Source organism: Syngnathus floridae, chromosome 10 (assembly GCF_059516105.1).
Source record: "Syngnathus floridae isolate MCC-2025c chromosome 10, RoL_Sflo_1.0, whole genome shotgun sequence".
In the NCBI taxonomy this organism is placed as follows: domain Eukaryota; kingdom Metazoa; phylum Chordata; class Actinopteri; order Syngnathiformes; family Syngnathidae; genus Syngnathus; species Syngnathus floridae.
In genome coordinates, this window is record NC_142422.1 from 2906292 (window position 1) to 2919658 (window position 13367).

General features: G+C 43.9%; 1 protein-coding gene across 2 annotated transcripts in view; it reads right to left on the bottom strand.

Annotated features, from left to right (window-relative positions):
- The window catches only part of efna3b (ephrin-A3b), a 55141-nt gene that overhangs the window by 28466 nt on the left and 13308 nt on the right, over positions 1–13367 (bottom strand). For both annotated transcript variants that reach the window (XM_088387286.1, XM_088387285.1), the window contains 2 exons: positions 9308–9397; positions 8878–9106 (listed from right to left, as the gene is read on the bottom strand). In XM_088387286.1, the coding sequence (XP_088243412.1) occupies positions 8878–8987 (110 nt within the window). In that variant the 5' untranslated portion in view covers positions 8988–9106; positions 9308–9397. The remainder of the gene's footprint in view (positions 1–8877; positions 9107–9307; positions 9398–13367) is intronic.

Consider the following 13367-nt stretch of genomic DNA (forward strand, 5'->3'; position numbering starts at 1 on the left):
ACAAACAGCAAGAGAGGAAACAAAAGAAGCAGCAGCCGCATGCTGAGACAACGGCATAGCATCCGCTAGGCCAAGAAGCGCTAAAGTATCCCGTCAAAGTTCCGCTCCTAATTCCAAACATGGTGCGGTTGTTTGCGTTCAAATATTTCAAGCCCGGCTGCCCTGTGACTTGTTAAAGTCATAATTCACTTAGCGGTGTCCTAATTTTCGTATAATTACTGGACCGGCCCATTCCGCTAGGTGGGTGGGGGGGCTCAGACACATTAACTCTGTGATGTGCGTCATTACGGGCGATGGGAGCGGTTAAAAAGCTTTCAGCGTCGGCCGCTTTGTGACAGCTTAAATGGATAAAACCTCAATTAAAGACGTCGGCTTTTTTTTCTTTTTTTTTTTTCCTGCGGGTAGAATCGGCATAGTGTGGTGTTTGTTGACTAGGCGACCTCCGTTGCCCTCATAATCAAGTGTCTGTCAAAAAATTCGCCGCTCTCACTGACTCCATTAAGCAGATAAAAAGACGGAATTCAAATGCCCCCTCCGGAATTGAAATTCGACCGGCGTTTTTCCTTAAAAAGCTTTGAGGTACCACTTCTTTTGCTTTGTACTTTATCCAAACACTTTCATGACATAAATAACACTTTTTTTGAATTAATTCAAAGAACATTGCGTGACTCCTTTTGGTGTGCACAGTTTGGCCACACGGGGGCAGTATAAAAGAGGAATACCTGAGACTTCATTAAAGATGCCTATGAGTAGCCTTATATTGTCTGACTACATGTGTTGCGCCACCGTTTTTGTTCGCTTAACATCGATGCTATCCGTTAGCCTGTTTGTTGTGTTTTAGCATTTTTTTTATTGTTAGCATTAAGCTAAACTGACTTTATTACGGCAAAGCTATGTGGTCATTTGAAATAAACGTGTTTTGTTTGACACTAAACATCACCTAAAATTGATTACATAAAATATCAGTTTGGCCACACGGGGGCAGTATAAAACAGGAATACCTGAGACTTCATTAAAGATGCCTATGAGTAGCCTTATATTGTCTGACTACATGTGTTGCGCCACCGTTTTTGTTCGCTTAACATCGATGCTATCCGTTAGCCTGTTTGTTGTGTTTTAGCATTTTTTTATTGTTAGCATTAAGCTAAACTGACTTTATTACGGCAAAGCTATGAGGTCATTTGAAATAAACGTGTTTTGTTTGACACTAAACATCACCTAGAATTGATTACATAAAATATCGCCTATACCATAAACAAATTTACCAATGCACACCAGATTACTTCCAATTATTTCCCGTGGGAAATATTATTTCCCGATCCTCAACCAGATTGTGTGCAACCTTACAGTTTCCACCGCAGCAGCCCCATTAAGTGTTATTAAGTTGCACCTCTAGCCGGGGCAGGTGGCTAGGATGACAACGTCTACGATCCCCGAGAGGATAAACCCTAATTGTGGTGTCGCTCGGCTTTATTAACGCAAGCCGGCTCTGCTCTGTTGTGACCGCGCTCGGCATAAGGCTGCAGACTTGCCATCATTAGCCTGCAAGCACGCCATATGCACATCTGCTGGGGGCATGTGTGTGTGCTAGCTTAAAGGGCTATGGCTCAAAACACATTGTATATTTATGGATGTATATAAGTGGTTTGAAAACAGGTTGTAAACAGCGTGGCCTTGTTATTAGCACCTGATTACGCCACCGAAGCTTGGCATCGACTGACAACAAGCGTGTGTGTGTGCATGTGTTGGTGTGTGTGTGATTTGCCTGCAGCCTTTTACCGTGGGATTTGTTCTCTGTGGGCAATTTGTTCAAATTTAACACATGGGTGGGGAAGATAAATTCCCGTCTCACCCTACGTTTCTGCGAAAACGCGGGCAGATAACAAAGGGGAAGGGAGAGGCGGTCAGTCGTCGATTTGGCTGTCAGGGATAAAAAAAAGTGTGTGTTTATTTGCTTCAGGCCATGTGGTTTTTACTGGCATGTATTTAGCATTTAGCATGAGTTGTGACAGCATCTAATAAATGTGCCGATGCCTCCGTTTTTTTTTTTTAGAGGCATTTTCAAAAATACGCAATCTATTATTTCTGTCAAATTCCGCTTTTAGTATAACTATAGTGTCCGGATGAAAATGCTCTTACGGGAAAATCTGTATGCAATACGTGCCATTCACTGGCGGTGCTAGTTTTTTTTTTCTTGGGGGAGTGGGGAGGCAATGGTATCTCAGAGTGTCCGCAAAACCAACCAAACTTTTAAATTTGAATAAAATTTAAAACTTTAACAAAAATTTTAAATTTTAACAATTTTTTTAATTTGTATTTTAATTTTTTTTTTATTTTTAAATAAAAAAAAGACTTAAAAAATTTTAAATTCCCCAAAGTCTGCCTGTGCTTGCGCCATGTGACCACATATTCTTACGCCGCCGCAAAAAATAGTTCCTCGCTCCTTTCCCGTCCACTTGCACTTTTTTTCCACGCTTCGAACTTTCTTACAAAACTTTGGCAAAGGTCCATTGCTCAAATAAAGTCCATAAATGCCTGCTTGAGTGCATTCGGAACAAAGAATCCCGGAGACACACTCCAAAGTCTTCCCAGAGGAGCCGGTCGACTTAAATTGCAGGAGCCCAATTTCTTCACTAAAGTTTCGCCAAAAAAAATAAAAAATCCACCTGGTTTGAGCCTATACTGTAAAGTAATGTCCTTGAATCAGTCATTAGTTCTCAATTGTCACCCAATCAACGTGCAAATCCACATTTAATGGCCTTTACATTATTTAAACCTTCTGAGCCAACGTTTGAGTTCAAAGCAATCACAGTTAGCATTGGACATCAATACTTCATTTTCACTCAAGTGCTGCTGATGAGTTCCTCATCAGCACGGGAGGGAATGAAACAGTCAATTAAGACCGAGTCGAGCTTCATTTCCATGTCTTACGTTATTATGCGCATCAATGTGAGGGATTTTCGTGGAAATGTGCGGAAGACTTGTTTAAACAAAAGACTATTACGTCGGATTTGTTCCTCAAACCCCTTTAAAAAAAAAAAATACATTTATTCTCTCTTTAAATTTAACTGACAATTTCTGAATGATAAAAACCGAGCAAGTATGAGTCCAATTTCATTTTTAGAGCAAAATAAAGAATTTTTACTATGTACGTGTAAAGTTAAAGATAACGAAAAGCCTTAAATGTTCAATGTTTTACAAAGTGTGGGAAAATGTGCTTTTGTTGTCAATGTAGCCTTAAGTCCATTCATTTTCGAAACCGTTAATCCTGTTAGGGTCACCGAGGGGGCTGACTTAGGCCAGGAGGCGGAGTCTCGAGACTTATCGCCTGTCAATCAAAAAAAAAAAAAGTCACTTTAAATCGTCAGTTTCCTTAACTTTATCCATCCCGAGACCAAAATTACAAATATATTTTTGTCCCGGCAACAAAAACAGGAACACACTCGCCTCAAATTAAACGAGATGTCAAAATGAGACCAAGTTTGAGACGATGACTTCTTTTGCCGCCTATCCGAATTTACTCGGCGCAGAGCGTCTTATTACGCCAAGAGCAGTCATCCATCACGCAGGTGCGTTCCCTATCGTCTCTAATTAATGGCGTGCGGGGTGCAAGTGTCTGCGGCACGCACCCAAAAAAAACTTCCCACACTTTGCTCCCGAAAAACGAAACAAGTGCATACCTCGCAGACTACGAGGCCTTATTATTTGTGACTAATGACCGCTGGCACGGCCGGATCTATATAACCGCTATGATGATTGCTGAGCTGGTGCGTGCGTGCCGAGGTGCTATCTGACATCTAGCGACAGAGCGAAAAAGTCCATGATGGATGACTCGTACATACTAATGCGGCTGCAAAAAAAAATACGGACGTCACGAGATAGTGTGTGAGTAATAGTCTCCTTTGTGCACATATTCATAAATGTAAATGTTGTTGCGCTAAGTGGGGCCGGGAGACGATGGATTGTTTGCGCCGCTGTCAGGAGCCCGCTTGATTGGCTTGTTTAATGTCGACGCTACGCTTCTCGACGCGGAACAAAAAATTATTGTGTTGAACAAGGAGTGGGAAGGAATAAATGCGTTGGTCAAACATCATCAATGTTATTATGGTGACCCCCCCCCAACCTCCTGTTGCTCTTTGTTTTGCTATAATTAAAAATAAAAGCATTGCGAGTGAGGAAAGGTTAGGTTAGTTAGTTTGTTCGGTACATCGATCTTCTAACGGTTGTCCTCATTAGGTTTGCGCTGGAACTTGGGCCAGATGACAAAAGTGGGGAGAGAAGCAAAAAAATTGCACTCAAAAAAGAGTTACTTCACTGTAGACTAATATAATAATTTTAAAATAACTAACTAGCGCCTTTCAAAGTACCCAAAGACACTTCGTCATTGTCATATAGTGGTTCACAATCTTATGTTTTGTGAAACTCTTCTTTTTTTTGGTCTGTATGTCCGGACTATACTGCCCCCTGGTGGCCAAGTCACTCAAACTACAAAGGGGCGATATAGAGTACGACATTAATAAAAATACATTTTGAAAAAAAGTTGTTTTTTTTTTTGGAACGGATTAACGGCATTTCTATTCATTTCAATAGGGAAGGATGATTTGTGATCAACTTTTAAAAGTTAACTGTGTTCGCGGAACAAATTAAACTCAAGGCCTCTAGGTCCTTGTAAACACAAGATGCCAACCAGCATGAGTGACATAACTCCAAACAAACATCTAAAAATAAAAAATAACTCATTCCGAACACTTATATCACCGGCTAGCCAGCAAATAGCTAATTAGCGAGCTGCTAGATCTGGCTCACATAAACACCGTCCGCGCACACGCAATCACAGCGGTGGCTAATTGCCAGGTGCTGGAAGATAATATGCGATTTAATGAACTGATGGATTTATTTTTGTTTCCGTCACCCGCCAGTGAACGGCGACATCTGTAGCGGCCGACGACCGCCTCGCCATGAATGCGCCCAGGGACAATAGTGGCAAGTGACTGATGGGCTTTTGTGCGAAAGCAGGAAATGAAGCATATTGCCGGACATGAATGGCGAGTCGTATCTATTTATGACGCCGCTAATCCTTACTAACCGCTCTGTCTCACGAGGTTGATGAGAAAGCTCGGAATGCGGGATGAGGAGCCTGCAGCTTTTTTACAGTGTGTTTACCGCACCCACTGACAGCTACACCGCAGCTTATTATTGGCCTTGGAAACCTCCACGCCGCAACGCCGAGTGAAAGGAACTCCGGAGAGTCCGCAACGCCGCCGGCGGCGAGACACCGCTCATGCCAACAACAACCTTTACAACAAGTGGGTGTCGCCGAGTCCGGCGAATAGACACGGCGAATATTGCGAGTGGGATCTGCTGTCGAGAGGGGAGTTCAACAATTGCGGGAAAGAGGAAATTAGACAGGTTGTGTATTGGACATTCTTTGATAATATAAATAAATAAATAAATAAATAAATAAATAAATAATATATATCTCTTTTAAAATTTATTTATTTATTTATTTAGGGCAATTATCTCGTTGCTTCTTAACGAAAACAATGTCATTCTGTAAAAAGTGCCTTTATTATATATAATAATATATAATAAAATATAATATATAGCTATATATATATATATATATATATATACATATATCTTTTTTAGAATTTATTTATTTTATTTATTTATTAGGGCACTGGTGTCAAACTCAAGGCCCGGGGGCCAGATCCGGCCCGCCACATCATTTTATGTGTCCGGCAAAGACAAATTGTGCATCAAATTTGTGTGTCATTACTACAATTGCAAATTGTCTTCACTTTTAATAATTTTTTTTTTTAAATATTTGATCAGTTTTTACTCGTCTGATTTGAAAACGAGTTATTTGTTTTGTAGTTTTTACTGTACGAGGTGCTCATACATTCATTCGGGTTGACTGGCCCTCCGAAAGAAGCTATGACGACGATGCGGCCCGCGAAAAAAATGAATTTGACACCCCTGTATATTTATATAGTACATTGACACTACGTCTATGCAAGCAAGGAAAGAGACAAAAGGAAGACGTGAAGATCAGGTCCACGGAGACGGCGTGTTCTTTAATGAAGTGCCGTCTTTTTTTCTTTTTTTTTCCCCGCACAAGTGAAGGAGGCTACACCGCTGGGAGGACGATTGGCACGCAGCGCAGGGAATCAGGAGGGTCAGGTTACAGATTAAGCCGCTCTCTGATAGCCTTTGTCCGAGAGCCAAGTGATACGTCGGCGAAGAAAGACACCTAATTACGTGGAACTTTTAATAAGACCAATTCAAGTCCTTTGCTATAAAAATCCGTAGTGGCTTTAACTATTCCTGCAAGAATAAAAGGAAAGTTAAAAGGTATTAGAGGCCACTCTGCTTGAAGGTTTCGATAAAATATGCAGCAATTTTCGATGCCATTGGACCCACTCGAATGCGACCAATTACTGATAATGACTATTTATATAGTGGCCAGAAGAAGTTTATTCAGTCTAGTACATTCTTGTATACGGATGCGTCAATACTGATGGTAGTATCGGGGGCATAGTATCGGCACACTTGTAACAGCGTGACCTATAGCTTTCGCAATGTCAGCCATGTGTATCGAGAGAATGGACATTTTTAATTGACCCTTTACTGCCGGCGACAAAAATATTTATAAGTTTTTCAAAGGGTGTGTAATTCGACGGTATATAATTTGCCCATCCCAATGTGGATCATGAAAAATATTCTTCCAAAATGTCATTTCTACATATTTAAGATCTAACTCTACTTGTTTATGACTCACTTTTGGTTCGGGAGGTGCTGCTGTTTTGGTCGGCAACAGGGTCGAAATGAGCTCAGGCGAACAATAGCGACTCGGAACTGAGGTAATTATGAAGATTTTTTTTTTTTTTTCCTCCTTGCACAGAAATACTAAGGCTCTATTTGAGAAGAGCGACTATTTGTTTTGTTTTCAACACACCAGTTAATAACAGAGAAAAGACGGCGTCAATTTCCCCCTATGCCGAAATTTCCTGTTATAAAAAATAATAACGGATGACTGAGAAGACAGACGACTAAATGCTTGATTCTTTTCCGGCTGAGTTTTCATATTGTTTACATCTTTAATAAGCGCAGTCATAAAAAGTGACAGCGGCAGTTCATCTCTTTGTCTTGGGGGCCCAATAAAAGCGGGCGGGAGTTGCAAACAAACTGAAATAAGCTAGCGCATATCAAAGATGAGCAATGAGCCTCGCGCAGGCAGATAGGGGAACATTTGTACTTCTTAAAAGTATATCAGATTTATTTTTTTTCTGTCAAGGATTCGCTGACCTTGCCGGTGAGACTATCTTGTTTTGGGATCACCTTGGGTGATTGTCACGATAAGAAAAAACTGTCTGGCTTGATGTTAGCGCGGGGGAAGTTGCGAAAAGGAGACAAAGATCTGCAGCACTTAAATGGCGAAGGGGAGGGCGAGAGGATTAAGGGGACGGAAAAAAAAAAAAAGGACAAGGGAGTGAGCGCGGACATGAGCGGGAGGTTCGGAGACGACGAGAGAAGGGAGAGATTGAACGGTGACGCCGCGACGCAATACAACGGGGTCAGCCACGGGAAGCGTTCCTAATCCGAGCAGAGAGCCACCGGAGACTCACGCTCTTCTTCTCACATGGCCGAGTTTGCGTGGCCGATGCTGAGGGGAACAATATGGACACGACCAAAACTGTGTGCAAGAGTGAAATGGTCCAGAACAGGAAAGAAAGAAAGAAAGAAGGAAAGAAAGAAAGAAAGAAAGACTCCGCTAAAAGTCGAAATGAACATCACTCTATGTCCCGTTCGACGTCTTGTGGATTTTCTCATGCATTCCAAACGGATGAAAGCACAACGGCTTGAAAAGAACATTCCAGATTGAATGCATGTGAACTTGGCAGCGCAGTGGAGTGCGGGCCACATCTGCCTCACTGTTCTGAGGTTCCGGGTTCAGATCGACACGGTCGTTCGTAGATGTGAACGAACGCGAGTCATTTACGGTGTGCCCCGCCCCTCGCTCGAAGTCAGCTGGGATAGGCTCGACGCTCGCTTTTAAAGACGCACGACGAGATCGAAACGTGTGTCGTCGTGCCGAACGTAGCGGCACAGGGTTACGTGTAGGTGTGTGTGCCGGCTTTTTCTTTGGCTTCTTTGGTGAGAAGAGGAAAAAAAAAAACTTTTGTCATATTTGTTCAAACAGACGTAATGATTTCATGATTATATGTCAATTTGAAGTTGATTTATGTGAAGCCTCAGGGGTGTGTGCGCAAAGCCCAAGAGCGCATGATAAATGATTGACACCCCATAAGCCCCGCCTCTGTAGACCATTGGTTGCTTTTCCTTGGATGTGGTGGCTGTTTTATTCAATCAAATCAGGCAAAAAATTGGGTAAAAAAAAAACGGCAGATTTTTTTTCTCCGCCACACATTGACAAATATGACAAAAAAGTTTTTTTTACACTTCTTAGTTAGAATAAAAAAAGCCTGGTGGATTAAATAGAAGTCTTTTTAACTTTTTTTTCCACTTGCATGACCGCTAACATTAAAAAGTGACTTCAATATGTGCACAGTATGAAGTCGCCAGTTTCACATTCACATACGTTTCTAAAAAGATTTTGTTTTTGACCTTAGAGCTTCTTTGATATATTTTTTGCCTCATGCTGAGACGTGTTCCAATAAAATGTTTCATGCACACACACACACTCACACACACTGCAGCGGATGCATAACTATAAATTCAAAGTATCCCGGTGGGATATAATAAAGCAGAAAGAACGGGCAGAAAACCAGCACATTTCTTCTTTCTAATATCATAACAATAAATAACGCTCCACACACACTCGCCGTACAAAGCAAAGAAGGCAAAAGGTCTTACTGGATGTTGGAGCTGTTCCAGTAAATGGAATGCCTGCTGATGGACCCCTGGAGCGGGCTGGCCCAGGTGAGAGTGGTTAGCACCCAGAGAGACAGCGGTACCAGAGCCATGCTCTCGGTTCCCCTCCCCTCCGTGTCTCGGGCCACTTTCCCTCTCTCTCTCTCGCTCTCTTTCTCGCTCGGTGCCTTCAGCCCACCAAAGATCGCGACTCAAACATCCCAGCTAACGCCTGTCAGACAAAATAGAGGGCAAACAGATTGCTAGACAGAGCACGCTGAATGCTGCATTTGCGTTTTGTTTCATGAATAGTCGGAGAGATTAATAAATGGGAGGCGGGGCACGCATACACACACCATTCTTCATTGCAACAGGAGTGTAGCTTTTTTTTTTTTTTTTTTTTAAACTGGACGTGGTCTGTCCTTGCGCTCACCGGGAACTGCTGCAGCTGAGTCCGCCAGAGGAGCGCAGGTGACCGGGGACGCTCAACAAGGGAGGTCGGTCTTCCTCCGATCATGGAATGCTCCAAGAAACAAGGCGAAAGAGTTGAAATTAGGCAGTGTTGTCACAAAAAAAAAAAAAACACAAGTCCTCCTCAAGTTGTTTTTTTTAATGTGACGCTGCTTTCTGCTTGGTATTTGTCCTCCCATCAATCAAAAGCAGCGAAACAATTCATCCAAGGTTCAATCCGACAAGCATCGCTCCCTCCGATGAGCCCTCTCGCTCGCTCGCGTGCCTGCCTCCAGCTCAGCTCCTCTCCTCCGCGCGTCTCCCTCCTTTTTGGCAGCCAGCGCTCGTTCACTTGGGTGGCCCCGCCCACGGCCGTCGACGTCACAAGCGCAGTCCTCCAACGTGGTGGCGCGAGCACATCGGGAATCGCCTGACTGCCACTTCCAAGTTCTTGTCAGCCACTCCACCCATCATCTGCCAGAAACGTCTGACTGCAGCCAGGGGGACACATCTGGAGCCCATTTTTATTTTTTTTCCCTCAGCATGGCCACGCCCCCCTACTACTATGCACACATGCAAGCGCACACACATTCAAGGCTGAAATAACTTCGTGGCGGTACCTTGACTTGTCAGTTTAATTCATTCTGTCAAATCAATTTTTAATAATCTATAATTGAATTATTCCATTCCATCCCACTTTTTTAATAAATACCACTGAGTATGTAAATTAAAAAAAAAAAGTTTTGAATCACATTTGCATCAAACCATTTCGTATTGTTTTTTTTTAGAAGATGAATACATGCACACATTTAATTAAGTCATAATTTCACTTGTATATTTTTCTACATTTAAGCACAGTGGCTAATTTTGCAGTGCTAACAAAAATAATACATTTACTTTTTACTGCTCGTTTTTGATGAAACACTTGGGCCTACTATGCTTTAATGCTGCTCATAATAGTTGGAGGAGCTGAGTATTAAAAAAAAAAAAAAAACTTTTGAGAACCACTTATCTAGGCTAATCTCTTCTTGGCTCATCACTGTTTACAAACTGTCTTTTGTGGAATCTAACCACCGTCTTTATCCAGCACCTTTATCTCCTCTGCGGGTCGCCAAAGGGTTAGTTGGCAAAATAGGTCCCCCCCAAAATGATATATACGGCACGGCTAAACGTCTGCCCCCGCGAGGTTAGGACGAACCGAGCCGAGCCATTCCTTCATTTACCGTTCCCGTCCGGCGCCTTTCCCACAGGTGCTCGGGTGTCGTGACAGCCGAGGCGGCGACATGATTCAAATCATTTCCGCTCCCTGACCCCCGCTGCCCTCCGCAGTCGCTTCTCCACTCATTCATTAGAGTCTTGGCCATGTCACCCGGGCTGTATATCCCCCAGTTAGACATTAATGCACTCGGTCCTTCCTGCCGAGACCTGGTAAAAGCTTCAGTAATTAGCCGCCCCCCCCCCCCTCTTCCCCCCTCCCTTCCTGTGTCTACGCGAGCGAGAGGGGTAGACGTGGGCAGGAATAAAAGTTGGCTTTTTGTGTCGCCTGCTGGGATCAAGGAAAGACAGAATGATTTATTGGGTCAGAAAAGAAAGGAACAAAAGGAGAAAGGATGAGACGCCATCGGGGAACCCCGCGCTTGTCGTCCCCGCGATGCAAACTTTCTTCACTGCGTCCGTCATTATTACTGCTAGCGCTGCTCTTTTGCCTTGGCCCCCACTTTGCGGTCGGCCTGTTCTACCTCCCGCTTCTTCTTCTCTCCCTTTTTTAATGAGGCCTTCTCTCGTCCGCTCACTCCATCATTGGATGTCCACGGTGGAGCCCGATCGACCGACCGACCGCCGAGAGGCTTAATATTTCATCACCGAGTGCTGGTGGCGGCCGAGTTGTGGCACTAACGTGAATCTTCTCTGGGATTCTGTTGCCTGTAGTCCAACATGAAGAGAATGATGAATTTAAAAAAAAAAAAGAAAAAAGCCAGAGGCTGAGTTTTGGAAGAAACCCCAACGCCTGTTTTTTACAGAGAGTAGACAAGAAAATCGATGACAATATCCTCTGGCTGTGTTTTCATATTCAAGTAAACAAACGTATCATCAAGTTCTTGGAAATTTTATACAGTTGAACCACATTTGAAAGTCAAAGACCCCCCCCCAAAATGCCCCGAGAAAAAACAATCCTAGTGCCACCACTGGAAGGCAAATGCTTCATTCTGGCCTGATTGTTTCAAATAAGTCTGAAATTTGAGGCCATTTTTTTTTATCCTTTCCAGTGATGGATATTCCACCGTGGTTTCAGCAAAGCTCCCGAAACCAAGGTAACTCCCAAGAACTCGATTCAACATTCGAATACGACACATCCCTGCCAAGAAAACTCTACTTGGGCGCTTGGGGGGGTGCAAAAAAAAAAATTGCTAAAACTCAAAATGCATGACCGGACTCTCCCAAAGAAAGCACAGAGAGAGGGGGGGGGGGGGAAAAAAGTGCTTCACCTGAAAAGCACGCTTGATCGACTGTGGGGAGCCTGCTCCGGTTTGCCTTGTAAATATTCTGCTTGGTTACATTTTGACAGAGATTGTAAATCAGGAGCGGGAGGTCCCATTCGCCCTCCTTCCTTGCAATACCAAAACACTTCTTGCTTTTTCCATTTGGTTTTGTTTAAAACCTGTTTCAGCAAAACGCCCCTGTCAATTCTAATCGGCCGCCTCGGACCGGGTCTGCGGTGCTATTGGATTACTTGAGCGTCGGGCTTATTATGAGAAACGAGCCGGGCGCCGAGCGTCGCGCGGCGTGACACCGAGGCTCTTATGACATTTTCACCCCCGTTGCCGGCCAAACGGCACATCTGTCAAACGTTTTTTTTTTTTGGTAACCTCGAAATCTAATCGCCGCTTTGTCACACAGAGTTCATATCCTTCTCAGGGCCCGGGGAAATAAACAATACACATATGAAATCGCCATAGGAGGCCCGGCGTGTGAATGTAGGCTACGTTGTAAACTGGCAAGCGTGAACTTGGGAGTCTTTCTTAGCTCGGATCTCGTCTCGGCCCGCCTCGCTGTTCACTGTTGTGTTAGTAAATTGTACTGACATACTCAGCCTCCCCCCCCCCCCTTCCCCTCCTCCTCACCTCTCGCCACCTCTGCTACCCCCCCACCCTCCATCGCGGGTCCTCCCTCTCAGCCGACTGACTGACACGAATTTTCAATCTCGCTGTTTACCTTCCACCGCTATGCCTAAAACAACACCGGAGCCAAGAAAAGGGAGGAGGAGGAGGAGGAAGAGAGAGATGGACCAGTGCGGGACAGCGACTTGTGTAGGGAGGTGCAAAAAGAGAGAGAACAGGGCTTTCTCTGTGTTGGAGACGAATCCAAGGGGGAGAGAAGGAGTGAAAGGAGGAGGAGCCGAGACTTTTTGGAACAGTCATGTGACCCCAGCCAACCGGAGGGTAGGGGGCGGCTGGAGGTGATGGATTCGGATGTTGGGGAGGGAGGGAGAGTAGGGGAGGGTGGAGAAAAAAAAAAAGTTAGATGGGGCACAGACCATTACAAGTTCAATAAGATATAAAGAGCGAGGAGGAAGGACAGCAAGAGTGATGTGTGGCAGGATTTTTTTTTTAATTTTATTAAAGATCGGGGACACTGGATGAGCGAGAGAGAGAGAGAGAGAGAGAGAGAGAGAGAGAGCGAGAGAGCTCAGAATAGATCTGCTCTCTACAGCATGAAATATTGAACGAAAAGGAGCCAACACGAGAAGGAGGGAGGGTGGGAGAAAATGGACCCTCTGATTAAGACAAATACAATTGTGCTTTGTTTGTTGTTGGAGCAAAATGAGAGTGAAGAAGAGGGGAAGAGGGAAGAATAGGAGTGGGTGGGTTGGACACACACACGCACAAAAACACACACACGGGCGAGCTGTCGCTATCCACGCAACTAAGCCTCCTCCATGTTTTACAATAAAGACCCTGTTCTTTACGCTTTTTAGTCTTCGTGAACAAAACGTGTCATTCTATCAAAAATAACAATAGAAAGTTTTTTTGCCTTGCAAAATT